This window comes from Sorex fumeus, unplaced genomic scaffold, assembly GCF_029834395.1.
Source record: "Sorex fumeus unplaced genomic scaffold, SorFum_2.1 ptg000028l, whole genome shotgun sequence".
Classification (NCBI taxonomy): domain Eukaryota; kingdom Metazoa; phylum Chordata; class Mammalia; order Eulipotyphla; family Soricidae; genus Sorex; species Sorex fumeus.
The window spans coordinates 5,117,441-5,130,422 of NW_026606085.1; the positions used below are offsets into that span (position 1 = coordinate 5,117,441).

General features: G+C 54.3%; 2 protein-coding genes and 4 non-coding genes across 6 annotated transcripts in view; 3 read left to right on the forward strand and 3 right to left on the reverse strand.

Moving 5' to 3' along the window:
• The window catches only part of ALOXE3 (arachidonate lipoxygenase 3), a 30,988-nt gene extending 28,602 nt beyond the window's left edge, over positions 1-2,386 (reverse strand). Inside the window, exons 1-3 of the mRNA XM_056115015.1 lie at positions 2,201-2,386; positions 1,475-1,679; positions 529-610 (exon numbers count right to left, since the gene is read on the reverse strand). Of these exons, the coding sequence (XP_055970990.1) occupies positions 529-610; positions 1,475-1,679; positions 2,201-2,347 (434 nt within the window). The 5' untranslated portion in view covers positions 2,348-2,386. The remainder of the gene's footprint in view (positions 1-528; positions 611-1,474; positions 1,680-2,200) is intronic.
• An 879-nt stretch (positions 2,387-3,265) lies between these two features.
• On the forward strand, positions 3,266-3,338 carry TRNAK-UUU (transfer RNA lysine (anticodon UUU)). Its single transcript has one exon. It is a non-coding gene; the product is annotated as a tRNA-Lys (tRNA).
• Positions 3,339-3,913: 575 nt separating this feature from the next.
• On the forward strand, positions 3,914-3,985 carry TRNAQ-CUG (transfer RNA glutamine (anticodon CUG)). The gene has a single exon. It is a non-coding gene; the product is annotated as a tRNA-Gln (tRNA).
• A 433-nt stretch (positions 3,986-4,418) lies between these two features.
• On the reverse strand, positions 4,419-4,500 carry TRNAL-UAG (transfer RNA leucine (anticodon UAG)). Its single transcript has one exon. It is a non-coding gene; the product is annotated as a tRNA-Leu (tRNA).
• A 528-nt stretch (positions 4,501-5,028) lies between these two features.
• TRNAR-UCU (transfer RNA arginine (anticodon UCU)) lies at positions 5,029-5,113 on the forward strand. Its single transcript is given in 2 exon segments — positions 5,029-5,065; positions 5,078-5,113. It is a non-coding gene; the product is annotated as a tRNA-Arg (tRNA).
• A 556-nt stretch (positions 5,114-5,669) lies between these two features.
• Positions 5,670-7,295, reverse strand: HES7 (hes family bHLH transcription factor 7). Its single transcript, XM_056115023.1, has 3 exons — positions 7,070-7,295; positions 6,412-6,499; positions 5,670-6,121 (listed from the first exon to the last, which is right to left on the reverse strand). Exons 1-3 carry the CDS (start codon positions 7,163-7,165, stop codon positions 5,670-5,672), a joined length of 636 nt encoding a protein of 211 aa, XP_055970998.1. The 5' UTR covers positions 7,166-7,295.
• Between the last annotated feature and the right edge of the window lie 5,687 nt (positions 7,296-12,982).

Here is a 12,982-nt window from a genome sequence, read left to right on the forward strand (position 1 = left end):
CACACACACACACACACACGCACACACACACATACACCAGCTGCCTCAGTTCTGTTGGCAGTATCTCAAAAAAAGCCTTAGCTTTTAAAGACAGGGTGCAAATGAAAACTTCTAGAAATGGCCCACTTTCTGGGTAGATGACAAGGAACTGGATTTTTCTGCCTGTATACACTGAGCTTCAAATCAGAGTCTCAATTTTCCAGGCTGCTTTAGAGATGGGTTTGTATAACAGTTAAGGTGTTTCTCTTGCATGCGGCCAGCCCAGGTTTAAGCCCTGGTACTAGGCCCCACAAGGGTCATTTCTGATACTGAGGTCGCCAGGAGGAAAATTAAGTGTTGTGTGTGGACTTCTGGATTGTGTTGATTTTTGGTCTGGACTCAGATCTGGACTCAGGGGCAATATTAAATGAGTATCCTGATAGGAGTTCGCCACTCAAGGTTGGAATTGGGGCCAGAGTCTGTAACACTTTGATTGAGGCTCATGTTGGAATAAAGATGAGGAAAGAAGCCAAATTAAGCCACCCTCACCGGTAACAATCCTGTCGGGCCTGGAGTTCCCGTTTCCGATGATCCAGGAGGAGGGGAAGAGAGTCCTGACAAATAGTTCTTGCTGTTGGGAATGAAAATAACTTATCATTTGAGGGGCCAGAGAGACCGTATAGGGGTTAAGTCACTTGCCTTGCATAAAACCAACCCAAGTTTGATCCCTATCACCACACATGGTCCAGGAGTGATCCCTAAACACAGACCCAGGAGTAAGCCTTGGGCACAACCAGGTGTGGCCCCAAACCAAAATAATAATAATATTAATAATAATAATAATAATAATAATAACATCTCATCATTTAGGTCTTCTTTCAAACTATACTTCTCCCATTAAACCTTGCCCGGAACAACACCCCCCATCCCACCCTAGAACTTCCTACCGTAGCAATATAAATACCCCATGTTCTTCATGATGAATGTCAATAGAAGAGATTCAGGATAGTCTCACCCCAAAGTTCAAACAAGCTTTCTTCCTGTGTGGCTCTTTTCCAGGACTAAACAAGCCAGGGCCAGAAGTAGTATTATTCAGTTTCTGTGCCCCCAGCATCTGATGTGAACCTGGCACTGGGCATATAATGTGCACTTGATAAATGACTGAGAAGTGAAACACACCTTGAGAAGTGATGGATGTGTTGTGAGGATAAACCTGGGTAGTGGGGGGGAGGGGGCATAGGAGGTGCCTTTGAGCGCTGTGAGAATATATGAGTACATGTGACTGCTCTCTGTCTCCAGTGTGGTAAGTATTGCCCAGAAAGACACTGCATTTCAGGGCTGGCTTCTTTCCTCTTTCTCTTATCTACGTGGGACTTTCAATTCCAGTTGTCCTAATTGCATCCCTCTTCCTTACATCCTGGGCTCTGGGAAGGCCCCAACTATAATTCCAGCAAGTGCTTTCTGCTATGCAGACCAACCCCCGACTTTGGCACACCTGTTCCCGGTCGTAGCTCTACCGTGCAGAAGCCTTCGATCCACTGATAGCAGGGGAAGCAAGAATGGGTCCCATCAGGGGCAGTGACACAGATGCAACTGCAATACCAGGAGTCCTTCGGGAAGAAAGCAAATCGCTCCTTGTGCAGACGCAGCAGTAAAAGCTCCCCCAACTCCTCAGAGCAGCGCACCTTGTACTTCTGCACCTGCCCAGACCAAGACAACAACAGGTGAGCGCCAGGAACAACCACCAGGACCTCCTCGCTGCTTGTCATTCAGTCAAAACTATAAACCTAAACTGCCACTAGTTAGGGAATCCAGGAGGTGCTTTTGCATAAATTAGAAGGTGCCCTCTCCTGCGAGCAGAGGCAGCCAGGCCACGGCATGTTCTGGGTGCCACTAGCCAGCTTGGCACCCAACTCCATGCTTAGACCAGGGCAGACAAGCCTGGGACCCGGAGGAGGCAGCAGATGCACCGGAGCCGAGGAAGCCCGGCTGCAGAGAAGGCCAGCCCAAAGCCCACCTTCACTGTGGGAGGACCTAGGAAGCCGGGGGACCGAGCCTCTACCCTCCCCCACGCCTCCCCTTCTTCACGGGCCGCCAGGGTAGCGCTGATCATGCCAGGAACGACACCGATCAGAATGGATGGTGAGGGGTCCTGATGAGAACTGGGGGGCGGGGGGTCCTCGGGACAGCCCGCCCACGGAAATCGCTCCCCCGCACTCACCGATCCCGGGGCGAAGTCCCGGCCCAAGCGATCCAGCACTTGCTTGGGACTCTCGCCACACGTGCCCACCAGAGTGACAGAGATGGTGTCCAGCGTGCCGGCCTTCAAGTAGGACCCGGTGGCCACACACACGCGGTACACGGCCATGTCGCGGGGGCCGCCCGGCGGCTGCGGCGAGCTGGGGGGCGGGGGACGGCGCGGGGCCGGGGGCTCGCGCTCTCCGCTCGGTCCCCTGGAAGCTCCCAGCGCTGTCCTCGCTCGCGTCCGGCTCCCCTGCCCCGCCCCCGGCTGCTTGCTGGCCTCTGGCACAGCCGGTCCCTCCGGCTCCCGGGACGGGGCTCACCCAGATGGGTATCAGGAGTCCGGCCCCGCCGAGAAGGGCGGGCCAGGCTCGGAGACGGAGGCGCACGCGACGCGGCGACGGCCCGGGGGTGACGCCCCCGCTCCCGGGCCAGGCCGGCTGGTGCCTGCGCCCCTCGCCCACCCGCCCCTGGGCCCCGGGCGCGGTCTCCCCGCGCGCTCGAACCGAGCCCGGCACTCGGCGGCCGCGGTCCCGCTCGAGAGTCAGCGGGAGTCACTTCGCCGCGGAGCCGCGCGGGGCTGATTCCTACCGACCCCCGCCGCCCGGCTTCACGCGTGCGGGGCCCAGAAAGACACCCTGGCCGCTCCGCCCCGGGCGCCCCCGGTTCCGGGCTCCGCGGGTGCTCCCGGCCTCCGCCACGCCGCAGCTCGGCGCCCCGAGCCGCTCCCAGGGGTCTGGGGTCCGGGATCCCCAGCAGTGGGTGGGAGCCGAGCGGCCCGGGAAGCCGGGACCCCAACAAACCCTAAACCCGGGACGCCCGCAGCCCGCAGCGGCCCCGCGCGGCCAGCACGGGCACCAGCCGTCGCTCGGCCTTGGAGGGGGCCTGTGACCGAGGCGAAGGAGATTTAAACAGCAGAAACCAGGGTGAATCTGCTGCATTTGGAGGAAGTTTCCAGAGCACAGACGACGCCGTCCGCAAGTTTCGAGCCAGGGCTTGTCTAAGTGAAACCTCTTATAGGCAGTAAAGGGCTGCGACGCTCAGAGCCCGGATAGCTCAGTCGGTAGAGCATCAGACTTTTAATCTGAGGGTCCAGGGTTCAAGTCCCTGTTCGGGCGCTAGCATTTTTTGATTGTTTAAGAAGTATTTGTTTCGAAATACAAATACTGATTGTATCCGTTGCTACAAGACAAAGGAGAAGACGGTCGTAAATAACGTTGCTTGTTTTCAAAGAAATTGTTGAAAAAAAAATTGTTCATAAGTGCCTCAGGGCTTTACGGCTAAGAAGGTTGTAACAAATGGCAGTCGAGGTAGTGGTAGAGATTTTCGAGCAGTACATAAATGGCATAGACGCGAATTGAAGTTTTCTAATAGCCATGTTAAATAGTAAACAGAAAGACGGAAAAATTACTCTCAATAACATTTTTTAAACCAATATACCCGGTCTTATGGTTTTAAGAGGTAATCAATATTTTGAAGTTATTACATTTTAACTATCTTTTTTTGGTACCGTCTTTTTAGGACCAATGTGTCTCTTACACATACAGCACAACTGAACTCAAATTTCAGATGGTCGACAAAGGCATCCATTGTATAATGGACCTAGTTTTGAATTCGTCAAAAGCCGAGTAGGGAGACGCAGAATAAGAACTTTAGTAATGTATATAGTTACAGAGAACACTCACAACTGCAAGGTTCCATGGTGTAATGGTTAGCACTCTGGACTCTGAATCCAGCGATCCGAGTTCAAATCTCGGTGGAACCTTTGCGTTTTTTTCCCTCTTCTGTTTCATTCGGAAGCCTTTTGTTCTAGTACAGGAAATTCCCCAGCTTTCCAGAGAACTGTTTATGTACCACACGCAAAATACAACTATCAGAGAATTACAAAAGAAAACTACCTGGATTAAGCTGTCCTTGAGCTTTGTAGAATGAGTTATTGGACTTCTACCCCAGAAAACATACAGCAAATCATTATAACATGTAGGAAATTACACTAGTTTTGAAAGATAATATTCATACATGTTAGAAGGGAGGCAGTTGTTAAAACACTTCCATTACTTGTTTACTTGTAGGTTTGAGGTTATGATGCAGACCTGCGCAGATTCAGTGTGGGAAGACTAAGACGGCTTCCCAGAGTACTCATAAAAGGATGGGCCTCCACAATCATCAGCTGCAAAGAACGCAGAAAAACTCACACATGGCAGCGGTGGGATTCGAACCCACGCCTCCGAAGAGACTGGAGCCTAAATCCAGCGCCTTAGACCGCTCGGCCACGCTACCTGTGCGGAAGAGAAGGTACCCCGTAGTCCTCCTAAGAGACTGGAAGGAAGAAGTAGACTAGTGAATATTGTGTTCTATTATCCGGTCTCTTTTAGAAACCATCGAGATTCCGGACCATCAGGCTACATATTACATAGCAAACAGACCCCAAAAAGCAGAAACACACAGAAATCTGAAACAAAACAAGTTTATTTTGATGAATGAAGCCACATTTTAAAGTGGGGTGCGCCTGAGTTGGAAGGAACCCCGCAGAGGGTGGCCAGAATTCTGTACTCCTTCGTTCACTCACTAACACTCGGTTGCACTCTGCCCCTGGCTTTCGCATTTACCGGTGCCGGAACTCCTAGCCCTCTCAAGCTAAGAGTCCTGCAGCGCTCTCCAGCAGCGGGAGAGCCTCCAGGGAGGTCTCAGTCACGTGCTCCTGCTTGCCCCACCCAATTTCCTCCTACCCCTCCCAGCAGCTCACCCGCCCCCACCCTTTTCTCATACTAGTACCCGTAAGCCGTAAGACGCTGTCGCCCGCTAGGTGGCTCTGTGGCGCAATGGATAGCGCATTGGACTTCTAGCGATGAGAGTAATTCAAAGGTTGTGGGTTCGAATCCCACCAGAGTCGATTTTACTTCACTTTTTTCTCTTTATCCGGCTTTTCTTTAGAGCTATTCATTCCTTTCCCCGCCCCAGTACCCTAATCTGAGTTTTCGAAATTTCAGTTTTCCACTCCCAACCTTAGTCTCCACTGTGCTGTCCTTTACTTACCTGTTTTCCCCGAGGCTTGGGCCAAGGAGAGCAGGACTGAGGACCCGGAGACAGAAGAGGAGGGAAAGTGGGCGTGGACATCGAGATAAAGGCAGGCCCCGGGCTCGGGGACACACCGGGATTTAATAACCACTTTATTCCATGCACTAGGGACTCAGGAAGGAAACTGGGGCTGGGCCGGGAATTAGAGAGTGTACAATCCTAGATGCAAGGCGGGCAGGGAAAGGGACAGGAACCAGGGAAATATATATTTATATAGATACTCTAATATAGACCACATCTCACCCGCGCGCTGCGCCCGCGCGCCCCGCCACCCTCCCCAACACCTCCTCGCCCCGACTCCGGGGTCCCTCTGCTGCCCTCGGACTGGAGTCTCTACCGCTACCCCCTGCAGCCCCACCCCACCCCCAAGCTCAGGGCCAAGGTCTCCAGAAAGCGGGTGGCGGGGGCGGCGGGGCTTTGGGCGCCCCGTCTTGTCTGTGAGGTGGCGGTGGCGGCGGCAGCAGTCCGAAGAGGGGCGCCGGGACGCCGGAATCCCCGGCGCGGGGGGAACAGGGGGACGGGGACCAGGAGCAACGCGGGCTAGGGGGGCCCTGGTGCGCTGGGGGGCGCTGGTGCAGCGCGAGGCCGGGAGCCAGGGCGGCGGGGTCCAGCGGCGGGCGCGACGCTTGGGGCCTGGACTCTCCCGGTTCCGGCCGGGGCGGCTTGGGGCGGAGGTAGCCGTGCAGCGCGGACAGGAGCTGGGCGCGGGCGGCCGGGCTGGCGTCGTGCGCGAAGGCCGCCAGGCGGAGCAGGCATTCGCGGAAGCCGGACAAGTAGCAGCTGGCGAGCGCCTCGGCGTCCTGGGCTGGGGACCGGGGGAGCCCTGGAGCCGCGGTGGCAGGGCGGGGGCCCAGCAGGGGCGAGGGGGGCGGGGCGCAGAGAGACCGAGGCGGGACAGACGCACAGAGCAGAGACGGGAAGCCAGGCGGACCGACGGAGGGAGAAGATGAGGGAGACACAGAGACAGACACGCGCGGGTGTTATTAACCTGGCCTCAGAGCAGAGCCTGCCGTTCCCAAGCCCACCGTCCACCGCAGGGTGCTCCCCGTCTACCCCGGTCCCGGACGCAGCAAACCGCCCTCCCGCCCCCCGCTGCCCCGCCACGCGCTGTACCCGGGGGCTCCACCCGGCTCCGCTCCCTCAAGTAGCCCACGGCGAACTCCAGTATCTCTGCTTTCTCCAACTTCGGGTTCCGGAGGTTCTACAGGTGGGAGGGGAGGGCGCAGAGACAGAAAGGGGTGGGGAGAGAGGGGGGAAGTGGCAGGGGGAAGAAGGGAGAGGGGATGCGGGAGCTAGGGGTGCCCCCGGATCGCGTTTGCGCGCTGCCCGCAGAGTGCGCGACAGAATGAGGAATGGTGACGATCTAGCATGGCCCTCGGCCCACCCTGAGACGCAACTGTCCAACCCGAGGGGATGTAGCCACCCCCTGGAATGAGGAACGGATCTGAAACCGCAAACCTCGGCAGTGATATTAGCCACCCCTCGCGCTGTTCTGCTAGGCTGTTGAGTCAGAGCGGAAGGAGCAAGGATTTATTGACTCGAAGGTAGAAGGGGACCAACTCTGGGAGTGAAATTTACCGAGCTAGCAGTGAAACTTACAGACCCGAGTGGTGGCGGAGAAGATCGCGTTCTGGGAGCGAGGGGGGTCTAGGATGGGACTCCAAGGACGGAACTCGGGCCAGGGTCGCCAGTGTAGCACCCCACCCCAGTAGGAAGCCCTGGGACTTGAGGACGGGGTGCTCTGGGGTCCCTAGCTGGCAGAATTACTGACCTGGTCCCGGGTCCGCTCCAGCAGCAGCAGCCTCAGCTCTTCCAGGCTGCGGTTGATGCGGTCCCGGCGCCGCTTCTCTACAAGCGGCTTCAGCATCTGCGACCAGCAGGAGAGGGAGAGCGGGCAGACCGGACCAAAACTCAGCGCGGCCGCGCCGGCGTCCGGATCCCGTCGCTGGGATAGTCCCGTCTTCACCCCTTTCCCCACGACCCTAGAGCGCCTAGGACCGGGCCCATTCGATCCCTCTCCGCTCCTCCCCAACAACGCCCTGAGGGTCGATGTCTAGCTGGCCGCCTCTCTCTGGGGTTGGTTTTTGGCTTGGTTTGGTTTGGTTTGAATCCTCCCTCCTCCCACTCGGTGTCTGTTCTTCCTTCCCGTCTTTTCTCTCTACGTCTCGATCTCGCGCAGCTTCTCTCGGTCTCAGGGGAGAAGTTTGTGGACACTTCTTTGCGCCGACACGTGGGCTGCACAGTGCGGCGCTCACGGTGAGGGGGTGCAGAAAGGAAGGCTACGCAGTCGACGGCGCCACCTCTTCCTCTAACGGACCGGTGCGCTCACCCCCCGCCGACTAAAGGCTTCCCTGGACCTCGGGCGCCTGCAACCAACGCCCTCCCGACCTTCCCTAAGAACCTGCAGTGAGCCAGCTTCTACCCAGCCCGCCAGTGCCTATCCTCCCATCTCGCTTCCACCCTCCTCCCTTAGTTCTGGGTTTCTCCAGCTTTTTAAACTCAAACTCCAGCTCCCCTTCACTCCTTCCAGGCAACAAGATCCCAATTCTCATTACTCACGCCCCAGCCAGACCTCTGCTTCTGCTGCCCAAGCAGGTCCTACCAAGACAGTATTTACTTTTATGTTTACACTTTGAGTCCCCCAGACCGCTTTCCCCCTTCAAGTCCTGCGTCTCCAGCCTCTTCCCTGACCCATGGTTTCAGCGGCGCTCCCCTAATATGACCAGGGAGGAACCACTGCTCCCTCTCCTCCTGCCTCTCACCTTGGGGCCATCCCTATTCTCCGCTCGATCCCGGGTAACCATCGCTCCTCCGGACCCTGGTATGGACCGAGTCCCTGCTTATCATGCGCTTTATATCCCGCGAGTGCTGGGGGTGGGGGGGTAGGACCCGGTCCCGCCCCCCTTCACGCGGCGACCTCGAGCTGCGCTGCCCTAGGCACGAGGCTCCCACAGAGGGGAGGGGTGCAAAGGGGAGGAGGAGGCAGGAGCCCAGTATGGGAGTGTGGGAAATCTGGGGCTTTTGCAGCAGCCTTTGGTTGCAGAACCATAAGGCTGTATAATGAGGTGGGGCCCCCTGAAAGGAAGAGGTTATTAGGGTGAGAGAGGATCTGAGAGATCTGGAGACAGAATACAGGAATTAAGTTCTGAATTCTCCCGAATTCATTATATTCCCTGCCCCAACCTCCGTCATCCCCCGCACCACACACACACACACACACACACACACACACACACTAACTGTAAGATTAAAGTTAGTTCCTCTTAGACCCCAGATTGAATCGTAAATATTTTCGTGGAAAGTTCACCTCCTACTTGGGATAGAGTACGCACTGAAAAGGGGTTTTAGGTGCATTGTCTAATTTAACTGGGGCTTTGCCTAGAGGTGAAAGAGGAACTCAGTCACAAAACAATTTTATTCCATTGCTCTGACAGCGGTCTTTGTGCTTACTGGACATTGCTTTAGACTTGGTTCTTGCTGACTTAAAAGTATTTACTACAGGCCCATTTTCTCTGCTGCATCTAAGTGGGAAAGATCATGTGTTATTACCTAGCTACTGAAGACCTAGACAGAAGGGGGTACTGTAGGTAAAGGGTACCTTTCAGTACCTGTACTGCAAACCCTAATGCCCAAAAGAGAGGGAGTGGGAGAGAGAGGGAGAGACAGACAGACAGAGTGACAGAGACAGAGAAGTACCTGCAGTAAAGGCAGACTGGGGTAGAAGGAGGGAAACTGGGAATATTGGTGGTGGAAAATGTACACTGGTGAAGGGGCAGGTGTTACATTGTATGATCTGAAACACAATCATGAACAACTTTGTAACTAGGTATCTTACAGTGGTTTAATTAAAAAAAAAAACAAGAATGATACTGGGAAAAGGGTCTCCCTGAGAGAGACAGGTAGACTGGATAAAGGGGAGCCTCAAAGAAGAGGCAGCCAGACTTTGAAGCATGAGTACTAGGAGAGGTCATTACACTTAGAAGTATTGAGTCAAAATACATCTTTGAGGCTTAATGTTGCCAGCACACCTGACCCAAGTGTGCTCAACTTCATTTCCTCCAGAAGACTAGAGGGGAGCAGAAAATAGGATTTTCTTAAACAGACAAGAAAGACATACAAAAATAGAATGAATATCCCCCTCAAACCATGGGCCCCCCAGCCCCCTATAGAATGAGAGGCAAGGCACTCTGGACAAGGTGCCTGAGAAGATAAAATCAAGATTTAATGAGATAGCAAAAGTGCCAGGGGCAAGAAAGACAGGGTGGCCAACTGAGTTGGAAAAGGCTCAGTCAGAGATGAATGGAAACAGTCCCAGCCCACCCAGTGTCCTTCCAGCCCGTGGGGGGGTGTTCCTGTTGTCTGCTCACATATTCTGCCTTGCAAACCCTGAGCACAGAGTGACATGGACCTTGGGGAGGCCACCCCCATTTGGAACCAGGGCCCCAGGATCCCACTCCCACTACCTGAGCCAAATGGGAACACAGATGTGTGGCCCCAGTAGTCCCCTTTAGCCCCCCTCCTTGGGAACCTGGACTGGGGCAGAGTTTTTCTCACCTGCACTCGAGGCTTGGGACACAGGGCTATTAGCACCCGGGTGTGGGGCCGCCCCTGGCCATATGGGGCAATTTTATGGCCTGGTGTCCGGATCCTGGTGGGAGAAAGGATGACCTGGCGCTCCACCCATTGCAACTCAGCGACGCCATCCTTCGCTGAGCCTTACGCTGACCATCACACCCCAGATTCACAGGTGGACAGGTTCATTGACAGGTTCTGTTGTGTGCACTGGTGGTTCAACGGAAAAGTCCTTGCCTGCCTGGGAGGCTGGGTTTGATTCCCTGTCACTGTACTCTTGAGCTTCCCTTTTAAAGGGAGTCAGGTATCTCTAAAAAGTTCATTCCTTTTTTGAAGTCAGGTCAGATGGCTTATTATAGTGACCATTTATGCTTTAGGCATACAGTATTATTACACCATACCAACCACCAAAAGCCCAATATTGGGGCTGGGAGGAGGGGAGGGCTGGAAAAAAAAAAGCCCAATATTCCGTTGGTAGTACTGACTCTGGGTCTTTAAGATTTCTAGCAAATACTAGTATTCAACGTTTCTGTTGTGCTGAATTCAAGGCTGGTTCCATTCCTCCCCACAATCTCATCCTCAGTCTGAGAGTACTGCGGCCACCTCTAACTACCTCCACCCGCCTCCCCCACCTCCTCCAGCTCCCCTAGGCTAGACCCTGAGAAAGAACCGAGGTTCGTTATCCCTGCCCCAGGGGGCCTCTCAGGCCTCCTGTAGGGGCGGAGAGAGTTCTCTCTCTCCTTTTTCCTTTCCATCTCCCTCCCTCCCTCCCTCCCTCCTCCCTCCTCTCTCTCTCTCTCTCTCTCTCTCTCTCTCTCTCTCTCTCTCTCCTCTCCCCTACCCCCACCAAGGCTTCTGTTCCCATTTGGCTCAGGTAGTAGGAGTGGAATCCTAGGGCCCTGGTTCCAAATGGGGGTGGCCTCCCCAAGGTCCATGTCACTCTGTGCTCAGGGTTTGCAAGGCAGAATATGTGAGCAGACAACAGGAACACCCCCCCACAGGCTGGAAGGACACTGGGTGGGCTGGGACTGTTTCCATTCATCTCTGACTGAGCCTTTTCCAACTCAGTTGGCCACCCTGTCTTTCTTGCCCCTGGCACTTTTGCTATCTCATTAAATCTTGATTTTATCTTCTCAGGCACCTTGTCCAGAGTGCTTTGCCTCTCATTCTATAGGGGGCTGGGGGGCCCATGGTTTGAGGGGGATATTCATTCTATTTTTGTATGTCTTTCTTGTCTGTTTAAGAAAATCCTATTTTCTGCTCCCCTCTAGTCTTCTGGAGGAAATGAAGTTGAGCACACTTGGGTCAGGTGTGCTGGCAACATTAAGCCTCAAAGATGTATTTTGACTCAATACTTCTAAGTGTAATGACCTCTCCTAGTACTCATGCTTCAAAGTCTGGCTGCCTCTTCTTTGAGGCTCCCCTTTATCCAGTCTACCTGTCTCTCTCAGGGAGACCCTTTTCCCAGTATCATTCTTTTTTTTTTTTTTAATTAAACCACTGTAAGCACTGTAAGATACCTAGTTACGAAGTTGTTCATGATTATGTTTCAGATCATAACAATGTAACAACACCTGACCCTTCACCAGAGTACATTTTCCACCACCAATATTCCCAGTTTCCCTCCTTCTACCCCAATCTGCCTTTACGGCATGTACTTTCTGTCTCTGTCTCTCTGTCTCAGTCTGTCTCTGTCTCTGTCTCTGTCTCTGTCTCTCTCCCTTCTTTCTCTCCCCTTTCCCCGCCTCCCAGGCTTTTTTCCATTTTTTCATCTCTAGCTCTCTTGTTTTCTGTTCTCCCCCAAGAGGGAATCTTCTGCTGAATCCACGAATCTCTACTTCTTTATCTGCTCTCTAGGTTTCTTAGCAGTAACTGCCAGGATCTTCTCTGCTCTCTCCCACCTCTGTCCTGCTCTGCGTCTGCGTCTCGGTCTTTGGACAACGTGATCGCCTTTCCGGGTTGGTGTCTGTGGCCTCTGCGCTCCCACGCTCCTGCCATCCCCCGGGAAGGTCGCTCACACCTCCAGGTTCCTGCCACCTTCCACCCGCCCTTCCCGGCCGCTTTGATGCCGCACGCGTCGGGCTGCAGGCGGGCGCGCCACCAGCTGCCACGGTCACTTGCAGGCCCGGGCGGGGGCGGAGCCGCCGGGGGCCCGGCGCTGGGTTCCCGGGGCCGCCGGGCATTCGGCCTCCCTCTTCCTGGCAAAGCCGCGGGATTGCAGTGGGGTTCGCTGAATCTATGTCTCCTTCGGTCTCTGGGGCTCACCAAGCATCTCTGGGTTTTGTGCCCTTTCTAGGAAGGAGATAAAATTGCTTCAGAGGCTGGGGACATGCGCTTCCCCAACGCTAAACCATGACCGTGGCCCAGCTGGAAGCGTCTGACAGGACACCGCTGTAGCGTCCACTCAGTCAGCCTTTATGGAGGGTCTCGTCTCCCATGTGTGCCAAATATTTTGAGGACTCAAGGGTTGAAGGTACATTGGGTCTGGGCTCTCCTGAAGCCCACTTTTAGTTGAGTCTCGGCAGAGAGAAAATAAACAAGAAAATAAGTCCAAATAGTTGAGAAACAGTACAATATAAACGTTAGTTTTCAGGAAAACCAGACGTAGTAGTGAGAATTAATGCTCCTTTCTGGATGTCAGCATCCTCCAGGTGAGCCCAAACAGCCAGACCAAAGCTGAGGCTGGGATAGGCTAGCTGGCTCTTACCAGCTACAGAAAAGGGGCTAGTGTCCCTATGAGGGAGAATTTAGAGCCTGGAAGAGATAAGAAGGCAGCGAACTGGGCTTTGAAGACTCCTGAAGGTGTTTGGACTCTTGTCTAAGTTCAACGGAAGGACCATGGACTTTTAGTCAGAAAAGTCAGAATCTCTGGTTTATAATAGCTTTGACTGCTGATTCTGCTCCCAGTGAAGAAAAAGGAAGCTGAGAGATGGAAGCAGGAGTAGTCGTGAAGGTGGCTGTACTGAGGTGTAGTTGTGGGGAAAGAGAATGGGTTACTTTTAGGATTTTGACATGTTACTTCTAGATTATAGCTGAAGTAAATGTGGATAGTGGTGTCTTACTGAGACAGGAAACGAGTGGGAGAGAAAAGAAAGGTGGGGGTGGAGATGGA